The following is a 27,984-nucleotide window of genomic DNA, read 5'->3' as shown; positions in this document are numbered from 1 at the left end:
AGTGATCATAGTCGCGGATCTCTCATTCGGTCCACGCAAATTCGAATCATTAAGCTCGAGATATAATCTCGCCAGCCAGAAGATCGACAGAGGCAACCAAAGGACTACGACGCGTCATGGAGAACCCTAAGGAAATAGTGACTCTTCAGCAGAGTCGCGATTAGTTCCAGAATCCGTGCAACAGGACTGCAACTTATAATCTTGTACTTGCTTATAATCGAGAGCACTGACTACCGGTGGTGAGATCGCGCGTAGATTGTTCAGGAAGTGTCGAAGGACTAACAGGATCACTCGCTCAGAATGTCAAGAACTGATAGTGCAAAAACGACCAATCATAAGATCGTTCGTTGAGAGCCTTGTGGATCAGTGGCGTGTAAGGAGTTCCAAGGAGCGTCGAAGAGCGTTTGGTGTTTCCGCCGGGTTATTTCGTGTCGAGGACGAGGACGCTTCTGCATCAGGCGTTTTCATCAGCATCAGCGACGAAAGAAACACCTCGATCGTGAAAGTTCGTTTGCGTGGTGCGCGAGTGCTTCCAGAGGCCGTACGCCCGCTGACGCGGGCCTCGCAGATGTTCGCGCATCGAGCTGGTTCCTGGTTCGCTGGATCGTCGATGTAATCGTGTCGTCGTCGTCCCGCCGACCCGTAAAGAATGATTTGGGTGTACGGGATCATCCTGCCCCTCGTGGGAAGCGTCGCGTACGCCCAAGGCATGTATCCAGCACGCTTTGGCTTGAACAGGCCGCTTTGAAAGTCGCGTAACTCGAATCGCCAGGGAAAACCAGGGACGGATTAGGGATATCAGACGAGGGAGATTGCGTTGTTTAATAATCGCCGATACTGCAATGCACACCTTTGCTGAAGCAACGGATTTAATTGACTCGCGTGTCTCACGTGACAATAGATGTAGACAACTGATATCTCGTCGAAATTTCGTATACGATGTCTATCAATGAGAGGATTTACTTTAATTGAGGAAACGCAAGAGAGAGATTATTGTTTCTTCTTAATTTGTTCATTTGAATTATAAGATGCTTTGAAGATCAGGTTCAAGTTAAGTTTCTGTTGTATTAATGATGAGACCCAGATAACATTTGGATTAAAAATGATCAACTTATGTTATCTATTATTCTTTCAAGGAATTATTTATCTGTGCTTGCTCTGCAAAATTCTTTTTATGTAATTAATGAAAATGTTACGCCACTTTCAAACCGGCGGATATATATTTTATGCCGTTTAAGTACTGCCGCTGCGCACTTCGGGAAATGATTACACAATTCAGATATATATCAAGGTGTTTCACGCGAGACGAGTCTCCTATCGCGAGTTCCCGCGAGAAAAAAGGACGCGCGTCTCACAAAGAGGATCTTCCCTGCTGAAAGTCTTCTATCGCCCGTGATCGATCTCTCGTGAAATGCAAAGCAGGCGCAAGTACGCGTGCATCCTCTCTGAGCAGCGTCTGTCGAGAGCGTGTAACTCTCAATGGCTACCAATCTGTTCGGTAGACACAATAGAAAGCGAGAGAACTTCCCTGGATATCAATCTGCAAAATTTTACCCCGTGGAAGAATGTCGAGTGGCCGCGAAATTGGAAACGGATATCCGTTCGAAATGCCACTTCTCGAGAATCGCACTCAATAACGAAACTTGATGGAGGCAAAATCAAGAGTAGCAAAATCAATGAACGTTCACTCGTTCTGCTCTCCACAAGAATATATTAGTTTAAACAGTCCAGGATTCCTTCAGGATTCCAGAAACGGAAGGAATCACCAGGATTCCTCACCAGGATCAGCGGAATCGCTCGCATTGTCCCTGGTGAGTAAGGAAAGGAGAGTAAGCGAGCAAAACAGGTACCGCCCACTCTTCACTGGTTCTCGTCCTCCCTGGTCTTCTGGTGTCTCGAGGTCACTCGTATCCGTATATAAAGAGCCTGCCATTGGCTCGTGCCATTTCGCATTCTCTCGGTTCGCGAAATGACTAAACTCAAAACGCTGCTCGTCACCTCTTTCCTTTTTTTTCTCATCTCTTTTTTGACCGCGGGACTCGCGGATACTCCCCCGAGAGTGGAAATACTCGGCCGTTAAATGCCAACGAGTAAAAGTATCGTCGAGATACGCGCGCTATCCCGTTCGTGGCGCGCGTTTCGTTGCCGTCTAATAGCTGCGTTAATTCCACGCAATACGATCTTTTTCTTTCACAACAGCCGCACAAATACCGTGGACTAAAACCGCTTTATACGTATATTCTACTTGAACTTACGCATTTCGCCATGACGCAAATAGACTGCTCAAGTTAATTGCGATGTGAACACCTGATTTCTAAGAAAATAAAAATCTCCAAGGTAAATTGTTTGGTAGCTGGCTCGTACCTGTTTGTACCACTGTATCTTATTTTTACCTTTAAGACTTTATTGTGTCTTGTTGAACTTGTCTGAATCGTCTAATTTGACCTCGAGAAGTCCGATGAGTATCTACTGATACAAGACAAAGTCGGTTTCAAGAATATTATAAAATTCTAAAACTAGCTAAGTTACTTTTTCGACGGATTCCGGAAATCTTGTAGCTCTGAGTCTTTTGTACGAAATAAAAAGAGATACATTATAAATAAATATAAATGATTCTTCCAAATTTAAATTAAATAACATTAGTTATTTTTTAATACAAATAAAACAAAAAACGGTAACAATAAAGAAAGCACAAACGCGCATATGCTCGAAATTTCTATTTCTGTAAAGCCAGATGTCAGACATCTGTTCGCGTTAATTCTCGCAGATGAGACTGCAGAAAAAATAAATGCACAAACTTTGACTAAGTTACACGATTACAGAATTGAATCGAAAAATATCATAAATATAAGTGAATAAACTTAAAACGATTATATTCCCCCTTACTTCTAGATTTTAATATTTATAAGATATGAATAATTCTAATACAAATTGTGAGATACTCAAAGATTTTAAGCTAAAATTCTGTTAAAAGAAACTGAATTGTATTTTCATTCAAATGACGTCAGTGAAAATTTCGTTGAAGTAACCATAAGTTGCGTGCATTGATGCATTAACTTGGAACTGCATCAGAGGGTCAGGAGTTCGGATTATATACATTGCAGCGCGCACCGGAAGTTGGGGAAAGACCCACCTGTCCCAGCCGAAATACGATCCGATGACGGTGTCTGACCTACTTCGTCAGACACACATACATACAGAAATACACTCACACACACGCATATATTCTTTAAATCTCATATTTTCTTGAGAAACATTAAACGAAATTAAACTAGACCAACGGTAAGAGAAACGGGATATGTAGATGATGCATTTTACATGCGGGACGGGCCGCTTTTACATTTCCACGACCGTTATCCTTGAAATGCCGACTTATCTAACGATGTCTGTAACTAGGTAGATCGTATATATCGCACGTTACGATCTGCTACTGTCACCGGATTGATTTCGTCCTTCGTGACTCTGTTCTCGCATATTTCTCCCGCGATACATGCATAACACCGACAATTCCGCTGGGAAAATGCAATCTCTTTGCATAAAAGATTATATGCTTCTGAAGAATGTGTCTCAAAGCGTTCGAAACATACAAGGTGTTCCATAGTATCTGCAGGCAATGGAGATATTGCTCGGCATGAAATCATTTTCTTAGCGGCAATGTCCTTAACAGTTTCTCGCGAAAATGAGATTCAGCACTTTAATTATGATTAATTAAAAATGAATTACAGCACGTTGCGCTTCAGAGACGCAAATGAACAATAAATACATCTTATTTTTAAAAGAAAAAGGGAGATGCTACTCACAAAATAAAAATGCTTGTCTCAAAATTTCATAAGAGATTAATTAATGAATTAAAAATATTATTCTGAAGTATTCTGATTTATTCTATTCTAGATCTATAACTTTAACATCCACTTGAAAGTTCAATGATTGCTTGAACTTTCCGTTATATCGAACAGAGGCGTGGGAGGAGGAGATTGGCGCGTTGACCATATAGTTTCCTGGATCAGGAACACGTCCAGAAATAATCATGTTATTACGATCGACGGTAGGCGTGAATTCCATTTTAGGTGTGTACCTACTCGAACGCTCTGACCGAATTCAAACCCGCGAGAGACAGACAAAAAGAGAGATCTCGGAGAGATTTGTAATGACGAAGAATATGCAATTGCAGAATCAAGTTCTGTTACAGTTACAACTGAAATTAATTATAACAAACATCATTAAAAAATGCTGAGTTCTACTTGGACTTTAAAATAAATGTTCGCGATTTATGTAACAACAAAGTTATCGTGATAAATGCACCAGAAAGTGCTCCTGTTTTCTAGCAGCGATATCTTTAACGGAAGGCTTATAGAAGAAACTGGTCCTCAACAATCATAATATGCGTACTTGTGCACACACGCATGCAAACACATACATAGCTGAGAAAAGCGCTACTTCGTGAAAGTGTTCGCAACTGTTTAAAAATTCCGATTGCGATTCTTCTCTCGACTTTCTTTCTTTCGACCGCAGCGCAGATTAAGCGATTCGAAACGATGATATCATTTTATTCTCCGATCGTTCGAAATTTCTCGAGTACGTCCAATTGCCTGCGGCTGCACTTTCCATTTTCAGCGACAGACCGAATAAAAATTCAGTTACGAAATACAAATCGCTGCAGAACTATGAACTATGACAAGAAAAAGTGCATTTCGAATCGAACGAGGAACCTACAGACGAAAGGAAATGGCATGATAGCTCTGAAACACCTAGCAATTAACCACGCATGACTGCGGCCGGTACTTCTCAACTTAACTTAATAAACAATTATCCGCAATTTTCTATAAACGAGATAGTACTCAGTATCGTAACATCGCGGCGTTTTTTCACATGTGGGAGAAAGTATCTCGAGAAACACGAAGAAAAGCCGGAGTTTACGCCTCAGGGAGGTGCGTTGACTTCTATCCGCGCGTGTATCGTCCTGTACGAGCCGCGCTGGTCGATTTTGTAATTCACAAGCGTTCTCTCAGATCCTTTCCATTTTTCATTCGACTTTTACGCTGTGATCGTGTCGGTATCGAGGCACGCGGTGTCGAGATAGCCGGGTTCACACGCTGCCGATCGCCAGCGATCCGAAAAAATGATCCGCGAGCGATCGCGTTGCGCGCAGGTGGCGGGTCAGGGCGCGATTGCCCTACGTTCACGCGCGCGAAGGGAAGTTGGGACTTCGTCCTCGGTAGGGAAGGAGAATGCTGTACCCTCGCCGCTCCGGGAAAGAGGAAGCGGATAGCGCGGGCGAGATACGCTGGGACGATTGTAACATTTAGCGGGAGAATGCGAAGCACGCTCGAACGCACGCCTGGGCGGAGTCGTTCGAATGCAAACGCCGTGACGGGATGCAAACTAGTGTACTCGCAACCCTTCGAGTTCCCAGCAGGAAAAAAAAGAGAAGATTGAAAAGCATCATTAATTAAGCCTCTCATCTCCGTCGAGTTTCATTAATGCAGGATAACGGCATCAATTTTATGGCGTTACCCTGCAGAATAAAATTCCGCATGTGAAGGAACAAGACAGTAATTGCGGAAGTAAGGAACACATGGAAAGAATTTATATCTATGCGAGTTAATAAATTTTTGCTAAACTGCAAAAAAGTGATAATAAGACAGAGCTTATCTTTACGATAGTTGTGAACAAGAGCAAATAAGTGGCTTTGTAAGAGAAAATACAATGGTAGACGATGTATCGGATTCATTGAAAGTGGACGATCGATACGATTTCGTATCGATTATATCTCACAACTTTAATGATTGAGATTTCAGAAAAAAAGAGAATCTATTATTTCTCCCCGTTTCAATTAAACGACATCGCGAGCCGCGCCAATAAAATTTCTAATTTTACGCCTCGTCACAAAAGCTCACGTGTAGGAAAAGCAAGAGTCAATCGCTTCTTTGCTCACCGCACGAGACGCACGTTTGATGACCGAGCCATCATTGAAACGTCATTATATAATCGCAAATTACGATGTGCAAAGTCTCGCAGAAATTCTGTGCACGCGCTTCTTTACGCGGCCGTTTCCGCAAACTTGCGTCAATTGCGACAAAAAGGGAAACGCTTGCGTGTGCTCGCTTTCTCATCGCGATGCATCGTCCTTGAAGGTCATTGAAGTAGCGAGGATACAGACGATGCACCCTCAGCCAGACGGCCTCGAAAGTGGCTGCTGGATGTGCTCGGTTTTGACGGGGGTCGGCTGGTGTTGCACGTATACAACACTATGACGTGTTTCATAACACTTCACGGCAGGTTAGATGTAGAAAGGTGGTGCAACGAGACGCGCGGCCCGATATACTCTGCACGTTTCACCTCGTACAATGGATTAGGAAACTCTGATACGTAGAGCAAGCTCTGTTCGAATCTCCTCCCGGCGATAACGCTCGAAGAGGAGGCGAAAGGAAAAAGGAGCTAAGCTTACAGAGAAACACAATGAACTTGAAACGATTATGTAGGAAATATTGCAATATATTTTTTCTTTTGTATCAGGTCAGTCAATTTTTCGGTTCGATTTTTGCGTCACATTTTATTTTATTTTTTATTTTTATTTTATTTTTATTTTATATTTATTGGATTTAGTAGAAACATATTATTCATCAATCAAGTAATCCCCATCATTGTCTAATTTTTTAATTAATAATAATTAGCGTTGACATAAACAGCTAGATACTGATTATTTTCACAGATTATTTCAAAGAAGTCCGAAAAAGTCGCGAGTTATACAGGTCGTTCAAGAACAATACAATAATCATGACGCAATGAGCAATCATCAAATAATAATTGCAAGCATTGTCGCACGATGCCGAGCGTCTTGCCAAAAGTACGAGCAAGTAAAACTGTCAACCGGTTTCTCTTGACGCAGCAGTAAAGTTCGCTCTCGGTAGCGTCGCTTTTACGCAAACCAGCCGACACGTAATACCCTGGCTGATTACGCCAATCAAAAATCGCCGGATAGAGCGAGGAAAAAAAATGTGTCGCATGTCTGATCCGATCGGCACGGTCTTTTCTTCCGCGGGCGACTTCCGCCAACGTCGATGCGATCGGAACACTATTGTTTTCAGTCCCGAAAGCTCTCATTGTCGCAAGACATGTGACTGGCAACGCGTGTCGCAAGCTTGACAGATTGGAGGGAAAGTAACGGAAAGATACAAAATCGTCCGAGAGGAAAGAATGCACCGGATTCGGGGGTGATGTAATAATGTAACAATGCGAATGTCATTATTCACTGACAAGAAACAAAAGGAAATAAGCAACAACTTTGACATCGAAAAAAATGTGATTATGCTAAAGAGATCCGAGAGACTATCTCTGAACTTCTCTGCATTAGTCAATAAAACTACGTCTAATAAGATGTCGTATATTGTTAGATTCTTTATTATTCTTTTACTTCTCGATATAATAAAAGCAAACATAATTTTCGAAATTATATTCGATATTATATAAATTCCTACTTATTTCCGCGTGTTATTCGTATTGACAGTGAGACTTCCTTTTAACTGCACTTTCTATATTTTGCTTGTTTTCTTTTTCGTTTCCGCACAGGGTACGAACATACATTTGTCTCATCTCGAGCGCAGAAAGTGTAACCAAATATGTGGCGTACAAAAATGGGCTCGTTTACCTCGTTACTCAGTGAACGCTAAGCTGGCAAATTACTCATCCGGTTGGAAAAACTCGAGAGTTACTTCGCGAGTACTTGTGAATTATGTTGCAGCAGGAAAAGGCCAACATCGACAGAGCTCGCAAGTCGATCGCGATAAAATATTGGGTGTTCGTTAGGTAATCTACTTGACGCGCGAGAGATCGTAACGTGCGCCTTTAAAGCCCCCCCTTCCGGTATTGTATCAGCATACACACCCGGTGGATCGACCTCTCCCTCTTGCGATAGATCACGGGCACGCCTACTTTCTAACTTCCTCGACAATCGTTCGACGATACTGCATACACGTATGCAACGTATGCTACAGATCTCCGGTGTACAGGTCGATATATTCATGTTCTTACTCAATATGAGCAACAATGTGATGCACGCATGGAGCAGGTATTACAAAAGCTCGTCCGCACGAGTTCTAGTTCGAAATTTTGCTTCTTTTTTCGACCTTAATATTTCAATGCTAAATCTGACTTGATACTTTTAACATTTTATCTTATTTAGATCTACATATCTTATTTAGAATCTAAAAATTCTAATTAAAATTGGAATTGTGATCTTACTTTGCAATTCCTAACATTTCTTCAATTTCTTTTAATATTATTGGATCTAGTTTTATATCTATTTTATTTATTAATTTAGATTAATTCAAATATAGTGGATTTATTAATTTATAGTTTTCTTTTTATTTATTTAATAGTATCAGGAGAGTATTACAAAGTTTTGCTGAAATTTCTTCTTTTGATTCTCTAAGAAAGAATTGAACATTTGCTATTTAGTTTTATTTTATCAGCTCTTGAGATTTCAATTTCGGAAAAAAGTAATTCTTGATCTTATTTTTTTGGTCTCACACACGTAGAGGTATTTCTATAAGAATAATAATAATAGAGAGGGAAAAATAATAGAGAATATACAGAATTACGTGAGTATCGCAAAATGTACATGAGTTGGAGAGCCTAAAGTCACGATTGGAAATTCAAATTCCTTGGTGTATTCGCATGTAAATACTTATAACACGTGTGAATGAAGGACACGTAACGGAGTTTCGGGTAACACCGGTGTCAATGTTAAGAATAAAATGGTCGTTCAGCGAGAATGTGTGTCTTGAATCATTAATGATCAGGATCACGTATGTCAAGCGGATCGTGTTACGCAACGTAAAATAGAATCACATTTACCGTAAACTGAAAAAATCAAATTTGATATATATGACGAGTTATTAGAGATTATTTTCAGCAGTTCAATTATGTTTATTAAATTTGAGTTTAATCCTGTGTTAGCAAAAATTTAAAAAAGATTAATAGTTTTCGAAATTACAAGTAACCTGCAATCGTCAAACTAATTGTAAGTTCTTGAAACAAGAGTCATTCGAAATTATACAAAGAATATAATCTTATCATCAACATAGTTTAAATCCTTAACTTTCGATCACTTATAAGTTATAATCAATCATGCACTCCAAAACAGTTCCCATTTTTTTTCATTTAAATTCTGTGATATAAAAGTAATCTTAAGATTACACGACAGATCTAGGATTAAGCGACATGTTAATGTTTCCGTTCTAGTGACAGAGCCGATATATCGATTGTCGATGGTAATACGCGAGGAATTGTACCGTGACACGCACGCTCCGACAGCAGTTAATCCCGATCCGAAGCAACGCCATGGGCACATGTACCGTTATTTCGGCTTGGATGTTTTGTAACCGAGTGACCCAGACCCGAAGAGCCGAGTCGAAGAGACTCACTCGCATTGCTAGCGCATCGTTATTACGCAGAAGCCGTCGACCGGTTTTTCACGCAGGTTTTCTTGCTTCCACCATCGATCGCCGAAGATTCCTCGCGAAACTGGTTCCTAATTACCGCTACCGATACCTCGACATTACTTGGACCTCGATTTAGCTCTAAATGTGGTATACTCTTTTCAGTTACCGTACCGAGACCTAATTAGATAATTACTATATTCTGCAAATAGTATATTTCCTAGAAATCTTCACGAAATATATTTTTGTTTAAAAATCTAATAAATAGATGCAGTAAATATTAATACAGAATATTTTAAAATCATGCTTCTCTTTGTGTGTGAACGGAATTTTAATTAAAAACTTTTAATTAAAAACTATTTGTTATCTGTCTTGATTCAACGACACTTCTAAATTACGTAATATTATATCTCTATTTATTTATTTATTTTTATAAGAAAGATATATATTACTCAATAAGAGAGAGGATATACGCTAGTAACATTGAGAAAATATGATGGTATTAAAGATACGACATCTGACACTATAAAAATACGAATGCGACCTAATTTTTCTAACAAATTAGGTCGCATTCGAATAATGCCACTTTCAGAATTGGTATCTCATGTGAGAGATCTCACGTTCAATATCAATAAGAGGTGATATATTAATTTAATCAAAGAAAATGTGTTATGAGAAGATGAAGAGCTTCTTGAGTAATCAGCTTCAATGCATTAATTGAAAGATTACCCTGCTAATCCATATGGAACTTTTGTGAAATGCTAAAGGAGAGACGTGAAAGAGAATTGTTTCATTCAGATTGAAATATACAATAGTATATAATCAGCTGAAAATTACACGAGTGCTAATCGTATGTGAAAAAACACAATTTCGCGTGCGTACACTTGACGCGGTCGATCGCGATATAATGGGGAAAGTAATTAAAATCGGAGAGAAGGAAGAAATCTCATTGTCGAGATTGCCCGAAGTGGAACAAGCGCCGAGTCACTCGCCAAGTGAAAATAATTCACCCTTTGGGAGTAATAAAAAAAAACTTCATAATCAAGATAATCGGCCGACATTGGTTGCGCATGGAGAGTTTACTAAATCTGACAAAGTCGCAAATACGGAAAAACGCAAAACTCTACATTAAGAATTAATAAAAAGTTTTGCATTACTGGAAGATCCGTTGCGAATTCTTTTTGCAGGTTCAGACTCAAAACTTTATATTAATTCTTAATGCAAAGGTTTGAATTTTGCTAAACCAGTTGACATTGACTTTCTGGTCAAACCAAGATACATTGTTTACTCCTTTAAGGGAATCATCGTGTTGGTTACAGATAAATTTGCACTTGTCGAAGAATTCGGTTGCTAATTAAACCATTCGCACGCACGCACAAGAGCGCAGAATTATGTTTCGCTTCGTGAGAAAATGCGATTCTCTCTCGAGAGCGCTTCTCGGATCGAGACATAATAACCAGAAGCTTTCACTCCGAAGATGTCTTCGCACAGAGTTAAAATTAACGAAACGCCTCCGAGAAATTCGCGGGAGATCCTCCCTTTCTTTTCTTTTAACCTCAGATTACTATTGATCGCGGGAGAGTTTGTGGGAGAGTAAATCTCTTGTGGTTTTATTAACATGCCTTGACATACTTGACTCGAGAAGCACGCGGAAAATAGCAAGTCCGAAAGTTATCGTGTTTTACAAAATGGAATAAATTAAATTGAAAGCTGTAATCATATACAAGTAACTTGAACTGTAATTAAAAGATGTTCAAATAAATAAAATTAGAACTCGGAACTTTGCAAACTTTAATTAAATTGATATTCGTATACAAATTTCTTAAGGGGTAACGCCACTCTGGCGCCCGGAAAAACAGCCTAATTTTGACAATTTTTTATGGGAATATAATGAATGGAATACAAAATCCGTTTAAAGGCCTTTATTGTACATACTTTGAAGTGTATTTACAAATTTTTATTGAATTTTTTTTACAAAATGGCGGCGCCAGAGCTCAGCCTCTTCTCACAGATAGTGTTCCGCGGCCGGAAAGATTTCTCCTCCGATTTTTGACCTGGAACAAAAAACTAAACATTTTTGAGTCTTATATAAGGTTAGCTCGAGAAGTACGTACGGAAATTAAAAAATACCGTTTTTTGTAAAACTGACGCACGTTTGAACAAAAAGTTTCATTTTTAGGTAACAAAACTTTTTGTTCAAACGTGCGTCAGTTTTACAAAAAACGGTATTTTTTAATTTCCGTACGTACTTCTCGAGCTAACCTTATATAAGACTCAAAAATGTTTAGTTTTTTGTTCCAGGTCAAAAATCGGAGGAGAAATCTTTCCGGCCGCGGAACACTATCTGTGAGAAGAGGCTGAGCTCTGGCGCCGCCATTTTGTAAAAAAAATTCAATAAAAATTTGTAAATACACTTCAAAGTATGTACAATAAAGGCCTTTAAACGGATTTTGTATTCCATTCATTATATTTCCATAAAAAATTGTCAAAATTAGGCTGTTTTTCCGGGCGCCAGAGTGGCGTTACCCCTTAATTCCATAGAAACAGATTCTTAAATTTATATTTTTTTGCTACTTAAGTACATTACAAGAAGTTAAATACCTTTACACAACTTTTACCTCCTAAAACCTTATCAGTGATTCCGTTTAACTGCTTGTAGAAATCATTAATTAATTAGCTGAATGTTAAACATTATGGGAAATCATGATGGTGGCCTGTCATTTGGTACCGTTTAATAGCTTGAAGAACTTGTTAATTAAATAGTCGGATCATTATCATAAAAGAACCATACTATCTCATGTAAAAAGATCTAAGGCGATCCGTTGCGGTTGGCCTTGAAAACATAACAGGAAATCATTTTGTACCCAAGTCGCGCGACCTCGTGTCATCGATAAGATCATATTGCGTCTTCGAAAATTGCTGGTAATGTCTAAATGATAGATAGGAATGACATCTCTCAACCGTGATAATAGTTTCGTAGAACACCGAAACGTACTTTAGAGAGATGCCGAGACGAAATTTTTGCAAAGTTTTGCTATGAAGTTTATAATTTCAGCTTTATAAAGGATAATTAATGACACAATTAATCTGATAAATCATGTAGAATCTAATCAGGCAATTACATTTTTTAAATATTACTTCATAATTTTTTATTTTACTAAACAAAAAATGAGATGTGAGATATTTATTGAAGATAATATTGCTATATTAAAATATATTTTTGACTATTCATTGGCTGATATTTTTAAAGTTTTTTATGTTTTGTGCGCGAGAAACGTTTTAATCGATTAAAATGTCTAGTAACATAAGATTTCAACATCACGCGCGAACATAATAGCGATGCCAGGGAACGAAGCGAAACGCGGTGCATTGTGTCGAGATAACTTCAAAAAGCGAAACGAGACGTGCGAGGCCTAAAAACACAGTTTGAAAGTGATTTTCGCCGCGTGATCACTACACCGCAAAGGATTTAAAGGAAATCGGATACACGTGAGAATGCAGGCTATGACAAGAAGAAACGACACGTGGGATCGGCGGGGAACGAGAGAGGCGCTTTCGCATTTAAGCCTGTTTGGAAAAATACACGATGGAATAAAGTGCCACGAATGGCGAAAAGGATTTTCCCGTAGAAACGGAAACGGCCGGTGAATTTCACGTCGCGATATGGCTTCCTTGCGCAGCGCGCGATTCGAGACGTACATAAATTGCCAGTCTTTGGCGCGTTTCCATCACGACCCAATAAACTTTCCCCATGAAGAAAAAGTACGACTTATGCGAGCGCGTCAGTGCTCGATCCCAATCGAAAATGCTTTATCCCTTGTCTAGCAATCGTATACGATGTGTCCCGGATACCGCATGCTTTCACTAAACCCAGAATGACTATACTCCAAACTCTGTGATGGAAAAATGTGTTCCAAGCAATTCTGTTCTTTTCTTCAATTAAGCCATTTACTTATAAATTGTAACGCTGTGCTTTCTCGAGCGTTACTTCGCGAGTGAATCGGATGGATGTAGTAGGAGCCTTGAGCAGGATCCCACGCAAATTCCATTATTCGATAAAAGATTGATAATAGAATTCCTTGTAGAGTATTTCTAAAAAATGAAAGTGAATTACATGGATCGCAAATAATCTTTCATTTAACGCGTTTTTTTGACGCGCGATTCCACTCAAACATCGTCGTAGAAGTTGTAGGACTCGAATAATGGAATTTGCGTGGGATCCTGCCCAAGGCTTCTACTACGTCCGTCTGATTCTCTCGCGAAGTAATACACGAGAAATCGCAGCTCTATAATTTACGAATGAATGGATTAATTGAAGAAAAGAGCAGAACTGCTTGGGATGATATTAATTTTATAGGTGAAGAATCTGTATTTCTATGGCACGATTCTATTGTTTAGAAAAATAATTGTAAATCTGTTAGAAACAAATATGGAAAAGATATTTAATTCTTTTTTTATCTGTAACGTTTCACTCATTTTTCAGAATTTTGATGTTGTTGAGGTAATTGATAAAAAGTTATAATTTTCGCGCTTAAAGAATCTGTTAGTTTTTATTCATACTGTGCACAAAAGTCTCCTTTTCAAGTCAGTGATTTAAATGACAGCATCGGGAAGTGCGATGAATCCAGATGCACTAAGCTCTAAGAGATTTCCTTACAAATGGTTCTAACGGGTTCTTGTCATTTAAATTATGTCGCGACGTGACTCGTCTATCTTGTCGAGCATGACCAGTCGATAATTTTATTTACGAAGAATGCTGAATTGACTTCGCGTCATGCCCTGAAAATTCATACGACTACTGTCACGAATAAATGCAAAAAAGTAGACTGCAACTGATAGAAGCCGTGTCAAAAAAACATCAAAATCTGCAAATGATACTTGCGCAAGTGTTAAGATCTTGAAGTTATACTGATACTAATTAATAAAATAATTAATTAATAAAAGATTAATAACATAAGGTTTTTGAAATTATTCTTAGAAAATGCATTTGAAAATTCCTCCAACATCTTGGATATTAATATATAATAAACGATGTAATAAAACAGAATCAGACAGAGAAGTGACATTATTAAAAATATGTTTTCTTCATGTCAATTGTTCGAACAAACTTTATTAATTATACATAATTTCTCGAAATTCCATCTAGATATTAAAAACTTTAGACTCAATTACCGTGACGGTTCGCCTCCAATGAGAACATTTGCGAAGCTAGGAACTCGCATAAGTGGTTTCGCGTAAATTACGAACATAATGAACGGTTACGCACTTACAATTTGATATTTTTATCGGCGAGATGCTATCGACCGCGCGCGGCTCGCCTTCAACAACTAAGCATCCGTAATTTTGCTGATTGCAGGACTAAAGTGCGGCCATCCGGCTGTGCCGATGAACGCCAAGGTGTCGTTGTCTGACGAATCCTTGACGGTAGGCACCGTAGCGAAGTACACTTGCGATGCCGGCTACGAACTTTTTGGGTAAGTGCATTCCGATGTAACAACACATTGCAATATGTCAATAATAATCCCTGTATCCCTATGAAAGGATAATCAAGTTTATAAGTAGTTTGCGCGAAAATACTAAAAGAATATAATAATAATTCTTTTGAATAGGAATTCTAAATTGTTTGTTACCTGAAGAGGTTTTATTTTACAATAGAATCTTATTTTAAAATTTTATAAAACATTGTAACTATTATCACAATTTTAAATCAAGTATTTTATTAATATTTAATGCGCAAAAAGTCACAAGATATTATTATCAATAATAATAGTATAACAATGTCGAGAGAGACTGCTATATTCTTTCGTTGCTGTAATACTACTTTTATTAGTAATTCTTCGTAGTGCGGATTATTTATGATAATGATGCGATTTTATGGGACTACGCCTATTGCGCGATATCCATGGATAATATTGCTTTCCCGGAAAGAATCTCGATCACTAGGCGTGCCGTTCTCCACGCCGCAACAAGCAGAAGGAGAAATAAGCAGCGTACTTGAAGAAGAATCAACATCCAAGATAATGGATGGAAAGATCTCCTTGAACAAAGTCCGAATTTCCGTGTACCATAGACACAGATATTGTCTGAAATATAGTCTGAAAGCGTCTTTCAAATAACATAAAAATTACCTTCAACAAAGTCCAGAAATTTCCCGCATATCTCTTGTAATAATTTTCTTATTGCAGTAATAATTTGCTTATCAAAGTCGCAATCTGCAGTTCCAATGCTTGGTTCTCTTGCTCTGATACTTCTAAAAGATCCCGATAGAAAATTTAATGATATATTATCTCATTGGCACTTTTGCAGTTACACAACTAAACATGCGTGAAATCGTTCAACTTGGTATGATGATTTACCGCTTTCAGTACTTCGGCATGCACTTCAACCATGAGACTCCGAGCAGTATGTCGAGCATCTTGTGATTGTACCGTTACGAACTTACATGTACATGTTAATTAACACCTGATTTCTTGAGCATAATGTCGTAGTGCGCGCTTTTGCCAAATTTTCGAATTGAACAGTTGTCACGAGATCTATATAAATGTCAAATCGCAGAATATGACGAAATTTCAACAAAAAATTGATTCGACGACTCAAAAAAGTAAACCAGATTTTATTGTATCATCACGATGTTTTTTAGACTGATAATTGCAACCAGAACTATTTTTCAGTTCAATCTATTATATATTATTGCTCTTTCATAATAGTACTTCAGATTGAATTCAATGGATTTAAAGTTATATAGAATTTATAGACTTTCTCATTATTTATTGTTTCTTCTACGGAAAAAAAGAGAAAAAGAGATAAAAAATCGCTGAATAGTGTAGCGGACAAGAGAGAAAACTGTATTGGATTTTTTGTTGCGGAAAGAACGTGTGGGAAGAATTAATTTCCTGTCGATGTCCACGAGGGCATGCGATCGGAAATTGACGATCGTATTACGCGCAATCAAACATTTTTTCCTTGATGCATTCGAGGACGTAGCAAGCGAAATGCATCCACGTTGAGAATGGTGATTGTCGATAATACGACATGCCGCTGACTTTCTCCGTTTTCAAACGGTGACACACTGTGGGACGGTGTTTAAAAAAAAGTGGAAAGGAAAATAAAAAAGCGCGGTATAAAAGAATCCCACTTCGCGCTGCATTCCATCGGCTCAAAACTAGAAACAGCAGTTTCTTCAAAGACGCCAGCTGCTACACTTATTTTTCAATCCTTTCGAAGAATTCTCTCGAATGTTATTAATTAAACTGGATTTCTCTAGACTTGATTATCAGGGTTAAATTAAATCAAAGAACCCTCGTAATCACATTGCACGCCATCACGCGTGACGCTAAACGCATACCTCGGAAATGATCAAGTCGAACGAGTAATTACCTGCATGAGCGTATAACTGTACCGTCATCAGTCTTTCTTGGGAGAATGCATACATAAGCGTGTAACGTTTCTTTGAAAATTCACTGAAAAGTCTGGGGTTCTTATTATTTTAATTATTGCGTAACAGTCTAACGGAACCTCTTCTACACTTTGTGAATTACTTTGTGAATAGTCACTCCATGTAATTATTGAAGGCCCAGAAGAATGCAAGCGTAGTTTGCACGCCCTTGCGTCTTTTTCTCTTTCGCACAGTGCATAATTATAGCGGCATTACATGCGGAAAGTTATAAGTAACATTTTTCGCTCCAACGGCTCGGCAAGAGTTTTCCATGGCGTAACGTGCTAGAGCGGAATCGACATTAGCCTGTTATCAATTAATTGCGTTGCGCAACCTCGCGAGAGAGTGACATCCGTGGCTTCCGATATGTTGGGCGCTCACTCCAACTTGAGTGATGACTGTTACTTTCTTTTAGGACCGGCAGCTTGACGTGTAACGCCCGAGGAAAATGGCAGGGTGATCTACCATTCTGTGGTGAGTACTTCACTCTCGGACAATTCTTCTTGGAGCCAGCAACGATATTTTGTAATGCCTTAACGATATTTTATCCGTATCTTATCTATCCAGCTCTTGCTATAATAATATAAAATAGAAGAAATTGATGAAAACTTTCGTTGTCGGTGAATTTATATAATATCCGCTTTAATTATGCGTCTTTACGATTCATTCGGCGTGTATTCGTAGTTGTTTTCCATCGTTCTTGACGATGGCAGTCGGCTTTCTCCGTCGGACGAAATACGCGCGTGCTTGTTTCCGCAATATCACTGGGAGACACGAATGCGAGCGAGGTTGTCGAACAAGAGTCGTTTTCGTGAGGGACGACACTAAACCGGCTGCCAATCAAGTCACTTTCGCTTTGCACAGTGTCCCACGTCCATGGCAGATCCATCCAACAATAAACAATGAGCAAATTGTATGGCAGTGATGCTTGCGCAGTAAAAATTGCAGGATTTGACTTAAAGAGCGCGTAAAAATAATACTGCCTTAGCGAGACTTCCACTTGAGCTCCAATTACGAAGTATTTAATTCTAGAAATTAAAGAGTACATACGTACGTTTTGTTATCGTTAAGGAAAAATCGCGAGTCGGTTGCTCGAGATTTCTCGACCAAAGAAGAGGTGACAGTTCTGGGACACCCTCTCGAAAGCGGTCGCTCGGCGCGTAAAATTCTGATCACAAATCGAAATTTCGCGTTATTCAACAAATAATATCCGATTCGCGACGATCGATTTTTGTAAATGGCTACGCCGTGTTGCGCGATTACGGTAAAAGGCCACTTCGTTCCGGTTTCCACGACTTTCCCTAGGCTAAGTAAAAAGCTTGACCACAAGAAATATATAATTGTCATTGTTGAACGGTAGCGGAACGATCCGCGCCATTTCCGTGGAATAACGGCAGCACGTTGTCCCGCACGTCGTCACGAGATTCGTTCCTGAAGATGAAACACGCACTGAAGATAATCCCTTCACGTCGATGCGGAACGATGGCAACGACTGCCCGGTGCCGGCCGATTGCTAATCATCGGTGATAATTACCGTTATTGTCAAACGCATCCTGCCGTAGACGAGCACTCTGTTATTTTAACTACCGACACCTCCGATCATTAGCAACCGACTGCATCGCGATTAATGAGCGTTAAACAAATGACTACCTGAAGTCATCGTGATCGCGGGACGATGTGACCGTTAAATGGGATATGACAATTAAATAGGAGATTAAAAAGTCGAGTTACATTGTTATAATTATATTGTACCGCGTGATTTGTATTCTTGCGACGAAATTGCAATTGAACAAATGTTGCGGCAGGTACGAACGTCGGTTTTCGCAAACCGGCGAACCAGTCGACGACCGTGAGGGGCGGAAACGCGAACCACGGCAACGACGGTGACTTCAGCACGGAACACGATGGGAAAAGATGCACGGAAACCCAAAGTGAACCCAGTCCCTGGTGGAGAGTCGATCTTCTCAAGCCGTACGCCGTCAAAGTCGTTCGCGTGACAACGCGAGGCTGTTGTGGTAAATTTCTGTCGTAATCAGGATATCAAGCAATCTTGGAGTCTCTAGATTTGAACAATCACGATGATCGCGTCATTCTTTAAGTTTATTTTCATTCATTCCGCATTTCGTAGTAAAAGCTACTTTTTGGACAAATATTCGTGTTATCAAAGAGAGAATTTTGATGATTAGGCATGTCATATGCAAAGTTTTATTTTTCTAAGAAGAAAGTAAATTTGTGCTAAATGTTAAGATGTTATGTTAAAATGTTATGAAATTGAGAATAGATAATTCATTGTGAGATAGATCGGTACTTCGACGACCGTTTTAAGTTTCCACCGTGCAACGAGTTCGTTTTAAGACCGCGAGTGCGATTGGTCGGAGGAGTGACTTATCGATTGCTCGGCAGGTCATCAGCCTCTTCAGGATATTGAGATAAGAGTGGGCAATAGCAGTGCTGAGTTGCAGCGCAATCCTCTGTGCGCCTGGTTTCCCGGCACTGTCGGTGAGTGTTTCGAAACAGAAAGAAATTACTAACGTTCTGAACGTTTCCACGAAAATAAGAGCGAATTAATTAAAACCGGCGAATAAATCAAACTCGCAGAGGAGGGTATCACGAAGACCTTCATCTGTGCCAGAGCTCTGATGGGCCAGTACGTTTTTCTGCAACTTGTTGGAGTTGAGGGCAGCTTGAGTCTCTGCGAAGTGGAAGTTTTCGCTACAGATGGTAAGATCAAAACTTCAATAAAAAAAAGCTTGAATTTATTCGCAGATAGCACACGTATGAATAGTTCTATTCGTTGCATAAAATTTGTAAGAAATAACTTAAAAAATTGGGAAATCGCAGATACGTTCTACTTTATATAATTAGAAGCATATGATGAATGAGTAAATTTTAAGAGAGCATGGAAAATGTAAAGTAAATATTTTATAAATGTTCGCAGAATTCTCGGTGGACAGATGTGCACACGTCGGCACGCCCGCAGATGCCGATTTGACTGCTTTCAATTCCACGTGTTACGAATTTGTAGTGAAAAAGGGTGGCTCTTTTCAGGAAGCAAGAAACTACTGCAAAGCTCGTAGCGGTGATCTCGTTCACGGTTTCAAGGTTGTTACACTTTCACATTTATAATTGAAGCAATATTTTTAAATTCTCTTACGTTAAAAATTCTCATTTTATATAATAATTCTAACTTTCAAATACAATTTTATATAATACAGTAATCATACAATGAATTAAACAGATAAGAGAAAATATATACGTATAAGTATAAAATGTTCTATTCTAAATAAACTCTTCCCTTTTTTTTCTTTCTAAACTATTCTGTAATTATAAAAAGAAAAATAAATAAAATCAATCTATATTAAAACTACATATATATAATAAAAAAGTTATTAATGTTTTTACGTGGATAAAACTTCATTGCAAGATATTTTTATATCGCAGGGTATATCATCGATATTTATCCTGAACAACCTGGAAAGGCGGAAAGATAAGCTAAAGACTCAGCTAGTCTGGATCGGTGCCCAGAAAGAACCGCAAATCACCGCTCGAACATGGCGATGGGTCGACGGTAAGTTGGCAACATTTCGCCGAGTTAGTTATTCTCATCGATCGTCCGTGAGAATCGGGCCGAGAGGGCGAAGTTGGATAACCCGGGGTGAAATTCGATTGTCGATTCACCGGCCAACAATTATCCAGCAATTACAGAACGATTACGCAACATCGCGTTATTTTAGAAGAACAATTTGCAAATTTGGGCTTCGCGCTCGAAAAGACGATGACAGTCTCGTTCCGTGATGATGAGCTAATCGGGTATCATGTAATCGTCGGAACTAATTGTATCGCAATACATTTTATCGTTACGGAATTATAACCGAACCATCGCTTGCCGATAAATAGAACGTGAAAGTTACGGCCGTGTCGAAATCGACAGGAAGTTATGTACATCTTCCCCAACGTGCAGTCCATATCAATTATTAATTATATTTTTACCTATGAAATCACTCATGCTTGGCATAGCAAAGCACAAGATACATATGATAATGATTGATAACGCTAGAAAGTAGCTCGGTTAATAACAATCATTGGACGATCCATAAATACATAACATTATTGCACAAATATCACTTCCCGTGTGCCAACTTTAAAGTTAATTTGAAATTGATTATGAAACCGAAAAACTAAATTAAAAGTTTTAATTAGAGAAAATAATACATAATAATTATATTATTTCTATGAAAATTCTTGTAATGTGGAAATAATAGTAAAAGATGAAGTGTGTGTATGCATTAATAAAAACATCGAAGTAAAACAGACTGGCGACATTACAGGCGAGATCGTGCAGAGGCCATCCTGGGGCAAGGACCAGCCGAACAACTACAATGGCGAGCAAAATTGCGTCGTGCTGGACGGAGGTCGCGGCTGGCTCTGGAATGACGTCGGCTGTAATCTCGACTACCTTCACTGGATCTGCCAAAGTAGTGAGTGCGGCAAGAATTGCGTTTGTGAAGAAAAATCCGGTTTAACCATCGCCGCTTTCTGCAACCGTCGATGAAAAAAAAGAAAGAAAAAAAAATAGAAAAAGCTAAAAAGAATATCGCTAAAACGTCTTTTGAAAGATAGTTTTTAGTAGAAATTCACATATTTTTTATCCGTTCGCAGGGCCGCCGACCTGCGGCAGTCCCGAGAAATCGGAGAACACCACGATCGTGGGATCCAAAAGAACGATAGGTTCCATCATAGAATACATTTGTCCAGATGGATATATGCTGGTTGGATCGAAGACCAGAATGTGCGGAGCGAGCGGTTTTTGGAACGGTGACGTGCCCACGTGCAAATGTGAGTGTGACACTTTGAAGAAGTCAATGTCCGCGTTCGCCTTCTTATTCATTGTCTTACCCGTCGCTTTTGTCTTTTGGCTTTTAGCGCGGTACACGTGGCCGAATTATTCTATCTTTTAACATGGATCGCAGTCTGAAAATCAGACAAGCGTTTTAGCATTGAATACTATAATCAGACCTTGGTTCTATTTCGCACGATATCAAGATTATCTCGAATTATTACATCGTGAACTAAGAGTTACGTAATTATTTTCGGATCTAAATATAATGTATACTGACATTTTGTACTGGAGTAGAATTTTATTTTCCTATGATAGGAAGATATGTAATCGTGTGCAAACTGCGACGGCGTCTTACAGATTTTCTTAAGAGTCATAAAAGCATATAATTCTTTCATATCGTCCCATCTGTGTCAGTCTGAGAACGCGGAACATTCACATTATATGCGGCATGACCACAAGCCGTGTTCGTTACGCGCGACCTCCGTCATCATCTGTATATTTTTACAGTCGTCGACTGTGGGGCTCTATCGAATTTGGAGAACGGCGCTATTACTCTGCTTGAGGGTAGAACTACGCACGGTGCTCTCGCGGATTACGCGTGCAACGAGAATTATACGCTGATGGGTGACACAAAGCGAAGATGCGGGGACGGTGGTATATGGAGTGGCCACCAGCCCCAGTGCCTTTGTAAGTAGAGCGCGTAATTCACGTTTGCAAAAACTGTTTATTCTAGGGTTTTCCATGTATTATAAGTCCTCAAGAAAGAAAGAACGTCTGCAAATTGCACGTTTAAGTATGCCAGCGCTACAAACTGGAACATTAAAACAGGATTTCTAAGTTAATAATTTTAATATCTAAGTTATAGATATTAAAAAATAACATTCAACCCTTTCCTCCCAACGTCTCCTACAGTCATCATAAAATAGCTATAAAATGGCCTGTAAACTAAATATAAGTTTAAATAATTATTTTTTAAATGTAAATTATCCTATTTTTATGTTCGGAAAGTCGTCTTTAATGATGAGTTACTAAGTAAAGAACGTGATCCTATTGCTCGGATGCGTAACAGACGCTAGCAATCTACACATTATCGTGCTTTATAATCATCATTCGGCTGATGCCACCGTAGCGAAAAGATTAAATGATACTTGCATTGTTCAGAGTTGCAATTACATATCAAAAGATGCGCTAGCGTTAATTTGAAAATAATTCCACGTTAGAGTGCTGGAGTTAAATTAAAAGAGAAATCGCTTTTCAATGTACATATGTTCCATCGTGTCATCCCGTACAATATGATTATATGGTTAATTACTTTTCAGTCGACTGGTGCCCCGAGCCACCGGAAGTGAACGGCGGCGTCGTGACAACCACCGGAAAAAGGGCAGGCTCCACCGCCACTTACTCTTGCCAGAATGGATTTATTCTATTCGGGGATAATGTGAGTCTCTCTTAACTCTTTTCTTACGATAATCTTTAACTTATGATATGATAGAGATTGCACATATATATATACTTCTGATGATATATACCTTTTAATTTATAATATATTCAAGTATATACTATAGATAATATCTTGTTAATTTGTAATCGTGATTTTTCGATTGGTAATCAAGATCCTCACATGCAATATCGGTGGCGAATGGTCCGGCAAAGCGCCGCAGTGCCGATTCGTCGATTGTGGGACTCCGGCCCAGATCGAATTCGGCAACGTCGTTCTGATTAACGGCACAACTACAGTAAGCAGTCTGGCTGTTTACACATGCCAAGAGGATTATTGGTTAGTGGGCGAAGGAAAGCAAGAGTGCACCAAGGAGGGCAAGTGGAACCACGATACACCATCATGCGAATGTAAGAATTATATGTTCAACATTTAAAAATTAATTCCAAATATTAATTTTAAGAAAATATGTTAAATATTTTATTAAGAATAATGCAATATATTATCTTATTTACATAAAACTCTTTGTTTTATTTCTAATTTATTTCTAAAAAAAGATATATTTTTCTTATCGCGTGAAAAAAGTAATTAGAGTAAGATGATGCTAACGAAATAATCCTTTACTTTATTTATTCAAATTTTGTGTGAAGCTTACTTCGATATTTATAATATATACTTTTTTACTCGTTACAGTAATCACATGCGAGGAACCGGAAGTGCCCACCGGCGGATACGTCGTGGGATATGACTTGAACGTTCATAGTGTTATTGAATACCACTGCGAAGTGGGTTATTTGCTCCATGGCGAGGCGAGACATTCCTGCGGCAAAGACGGAGAATGGACGGGAGAGGTGCCGAGTTGCGAGTGTGAGTCACCTCATATCTCTTTCTCCACAAAATCACTCGAGTGACATAACCGCGTTGAAATTACGAAAAGAGCGCTTTACGATCAAGGTCTTTACCGTTGAAGGCCTTCGTCCTAAATGAAATCTCCTTCAACGAAGCTTAGCACTCAAGCGAATAGAGAGAACAATTATATTACAAAGAATTAACTACCTTTTATATTATCCACATTTCCACATAAAATTAAAAATTATTAGACTTTTCTAATTAGTTTTCTTTCACTTCAAAATTGTTCAATTCAAAATATTTTGCTTGATACGTCCAATTTTAACAAATGATGAATCAATTGCTTTCTCGAAAAGTTAAAAAGCGAGAAAAATTCTTGGAAGAATGTCAATCTTACAAAACCTTTTGTAACTAGTAACACATTCGGAATTTCAATTACTTAGGAAAATACATATACATAATACATATTTTCTTCGTCCAATTATTTATCCTCTATGATGATGACTAGATCGACGAAATAACGCTAACTAAAATGATTATTGTGTAGACGTTGACTGCAGCAAGGTGCTTCCGGTTCTGAACGGTGCCGTGGACTACGTGAACGGGACGACTCATCTTGGCAGCGAAATCACGTACAGCTGCACGAGGAATTACAGGCTAAATGGAGTCTCAAGAAGATACTGTCTAGATAACGGTCAATGGAGCGACGCCACTCCGAAATGCGAAGGTAATTGCACGGAAAAACATCATTAAACGGGACAAGTGAAGTAAGATAAGGGACTGCGAGACGATAGGCAAAAAAGAAGATACGCTCTTTATTACGTAGGATATTTATCTAGAACGCGATTAAAATTTAATTTGTTTTTTCCATATCTATTCATTATTAACATATATTTTTCTCTCTATATATTTATATAAATGTATATTTAAATAAATATCTATTTATATAAACATATTTATATATAAAAAGAAAAAAATATATTTGCATTTTTTGCCGCAGAGATTCGGTGTCCGGAGCCCGTCTTGGCGGAACATGGAATTCTCTCGGTGACCGGAAACGATCGGATGTACGGGAGGACATTGATCCGCACGGGAACCGTGGAAAACTCGAACACGGGCGCGACCTCGTACAAGATCGGTGCCTTGGCAAAGTACAGGTGCGAGAGAGGATACAAGGTGGTCGGGGAGCCTTTGTCTACCTGTGAGGAAAACGGAAAGTGGAGCGGCGAAGTGCCGCAATGCGTCTGTAAGTATTAAAACGGTCCAATCGTCGGAAATTGCATTCTACCGAGTCAATTATCGACTGACAGAGCCAATCAACAGAAAAAAATTGTTTCGTTAATCAAAACGGCGCTGGATTCCTGCAAAGGAATTTGTTCTTTCTTGTTTGAAGTCGGTACGCCTTATGTCAATAAGAAATAATATTACAAAATATTAAGATACATTTGTTATACTCTGGGAATAAAATAAAACTCGATTTTAACATTGAAATTGCGGACGGAATGTCAAATGTAATAATATTTTTGACAGACGTTGATTGCGGCAAACCGGAAAACATTCAACATGGACGTTACACACTAACATCGAATGCGACATATTATGGAGCAGCTGCACTTTACGAGTGCGATGGCAATTTCGAGCTAGATGGTTTCGCCAGAAGACTGTGCCTTGAAAACGGCACCTGGAGCAGCGATACTCCTGTCTGCCGAGGTAATTGTGTGATCGGAGATAGCTATAATGAAGTCTTATATTGCTCGTTTGAATTCAAAGAAAGTTAATTTTAATTCCAATTCAATTGTTTTACGTTCTCAAGGAGGAAGATTACGTTTAGTGATCAAACCGGACGAAGATTAATTCCAACATGTATTTACAGAAATACGATGCAGGGATCCCGAGAAAACCGGTGTGTTATCGACGCAAGTATCAACCCACAGTGTAGGCGGAGTGGCGCATTATAGCTGTCCACGTGGGTTTTATATGGAAGGGAATGAAACGAGAATCTGTTTGCAGAATGGATCTTGGAGTGGCACAACGCCTGCCTGTTTCTGTAAGGAATTTCTCGATTAACAATCTTACTTTTAACTTTTCAACTCCAGCGCAGAAAAATTTCCCTGTCATCTAGAAACTTCATATATATTCTTTTCCCAGATAGACATTGCGTGGTACTGTGATATATCTTTTTATAATTTTAATAACGCTTTTTTTCAAAATTACCATTTACTGCATAAGAGAATAAAGAATATTTTATAAATATTTTTTAAAATACTTAAATTTTTCTTATTAGCTTCAATAATAAGTTTTTTTTCCATAATAATAGATTAATGAATATGTAATTAAATAATAAATTTATAATAAATTTGTTGGAGGAATTATCAGATCTTAAAATCCATGCAATACTTTTTCAGCTATTGATTGCAAGCATCCAGGACCGATAGAAAACGGTCGAGTGATAGTAGTCAATGGATCAACAACCTATGGAGGCGCCGCGGAATATCACTGCTTGCCGCAATACGAAAGAATCGGCATATTCTTGAGAAAATGTTTAGATACTGGATTTTGGAGCGGCGAGGAACCAAAATGCGAATGTAAATGAGACGCTTATTCTATTATAGTTTTTTTTTTAATATTAAATAATTCTTCCATGAAATACTATTATTAGTTAAACTAGCTCGTGATAAGAGCTGCAAAATATTTTGCAATTGCTCATTTTAATATTTAATACTTTAGAGAAGTTTACTCATAAAAGTTTAGAAACATTCGAAACATTGTTATACATTACGTTATTTTCGTATTGCAGTAGCCGCAAATGAAGTGGCAGAGGCGCAAGGTGTTGGCACGAGCGTTGGCATTGGTGCGGGTGTCATTATATTTATATTAATCATTCTTGGACTAGTCTATCTCAGACTGTAAGTATTATTTTTCCAACTACAATAAATTAATATTTTTTAAAGAATAATTTTGAAATATTAACGCGCGCGCTGATATATTCAGGCGAAAAGCTACGCCGGTGAAGAATACCGAAAACGTCCAAGCGGCAGAAAGAAAAGAGGACCAAAATGCTGCCGTTATGTCTTACGCGACTTTAAATGACGGCACGCAAAATACCATGTACGAGAATGTCCCCGAAGATGGTCTCTACGATAATCCGTACAGTTTAGGTGGCAGCGCCTACAGGTAAACCGCAAACATAAGAATTTTAGAGGAAATTCAATGAACCAAAAAATTCAATATCAGATTAAATAAACTTGAATGAGTTCAAGTAATCTATTTTATTATATAACTAATTTATTATATATAAAATATAATTCCGGATTGAAATATGTAGAACAAAAATAGATTGCATACACGAGACTCATAACTAATTTCGTAGAAATTTTGTCTGTTAATTATTAAATTAACGATATCATTCAATATAAATTGATATGTTCGCAACAGATACGGCGGCCATCCGAGAAGAATGTACGGCAGATCCGGACATTACGAGGCCGAGCCGGTCCCGAGAAATGGAATCACTATCAACGGCGTGTCTGTGCGATAGCTCAAAATTCCACGTCGGTCTTTTAAAATACTGCGACCTCGTCGGGAATCGCGCGCAGGAAATTGTCGTCGACCTCGAGGGATCCTCTTGCGCTTTCCACTGTTCGCTGGGGCGCTTTTGTGTACAGAAAACACCGAAGAACTTTAATTTTGTTAACGTTATTTATATCACCGTCCATTAAGGGCACGACAATTTATGTAAATAATTCGCGAGGGTGTATGCAGAACGAACGAGGTGCTGCGACGTTCGCAAGGATTGCGCACCAATTACCAACCTACGTTCTTTCAACGAGATTTCTTCTGCGAGAATCAGCTACGTGTACGATTCTGTATATACAGTGTATCAATTATTTAGGTTCATTATACGTAGGCTCTAAGTGACACGTTGTAGCATAAGTTTATGATTGTGCGAATAAAGAAACCAATGGCTCTTGTTGTACTTCAC

General features: G+C 38.7%; 1 protein-coding gene across 1 annotated transcript; it reads left to right on the top strand.

Moving 5' to 3' along the window:
• The first annotated feature begins 15 nt into the window (after positions 1 to 15).
• LOC105274558 (sushi, von Willebrand factor type A, EGF and pentraxin domain-containing protein 1) lies at positions 16 to 27,984 on the top strand. Its single transcript, XM_026973740.1, has 22 exons — positions 16 to 707; positions 14,797 to 14,914; positions 17,291 to 17,349; positions 18,681 to 18,890; positions 19,279 to 19,374; positions 19,474 to 19,596; positions 19,814 to 19,977; positions 20,317 to 20,443; positions 21,204 to 21,353; positions 21,535 to 21,711; positions 22,223 to 22,402; positions 23,035 to 23,153; positions 23,329 to 23,563; positions 23,847 to 24,020; positions 24,550 to 24,729; positions 25,003 to 25,248; positions 25,533 to 25,712; positions 25,876 to 26,049; positions 26,408 to 26,587; positions 26,800 to 26,908; positions 26,994 to 27,176; positions 27,438 to 27,984. Exons 1-22 carry the CDS (start codon positions 650 to 652, stop codon positions 27,538 to 27,540), a joined length of 3,345 nt encoding a protein of 1,114 aa, XP_026829541.1. The 5' UTR covers positions 16 to 649; the 3' UTR covers positions 27,541 to 27,984.

The sequence above is a fragment of the Ooceraea biroi genome, chromosome 11 (assembly GCF_003672135.1).
Source record: "Ooceraea biroi isolate clonal line C1 chromosome 11, Obir_v5.4, whole genome shotgun sequence".
Taxonomy (NCBI): domain Eukaryota; kingdom Metazoa; phylum Arthropoda; class Insecta; order Hymenoptera; family Formicidae; genus Ooceraea; species Ooceraea biroi.
Note: the sequence above shows the minus strand (reverse complement) of the source record. Positions and strands in the feature narration are given on the sequence as shown.

What these genes read in the sequence shown, in the direction of transcription:
- LOC105274558 (XM_026973740.1), top strand. Translation starts at nt 650, where the DNA reads ATGATTTGGGTGTACGGGATCATCCTGCCCCTCGTGGGAAGCGTCGCG. An exon ending in AACATGGCGATGGGTCGACG is followed by an intron (nt 20,444 to 21,203) that starts GTAAGTTGGCAA and finishes GCGACATTACAG; the next exon opens with GCGAGATCGTGCAGAGGCCA. An exon ending in CGATACACCATCATGCGAAT is followed by an intron (nt 23,564 to 23,846) that starts GTAAGAATTATA and finishes TACTCGTTACAG; the next exon opens with TAATCACATGCGAGGAACCG.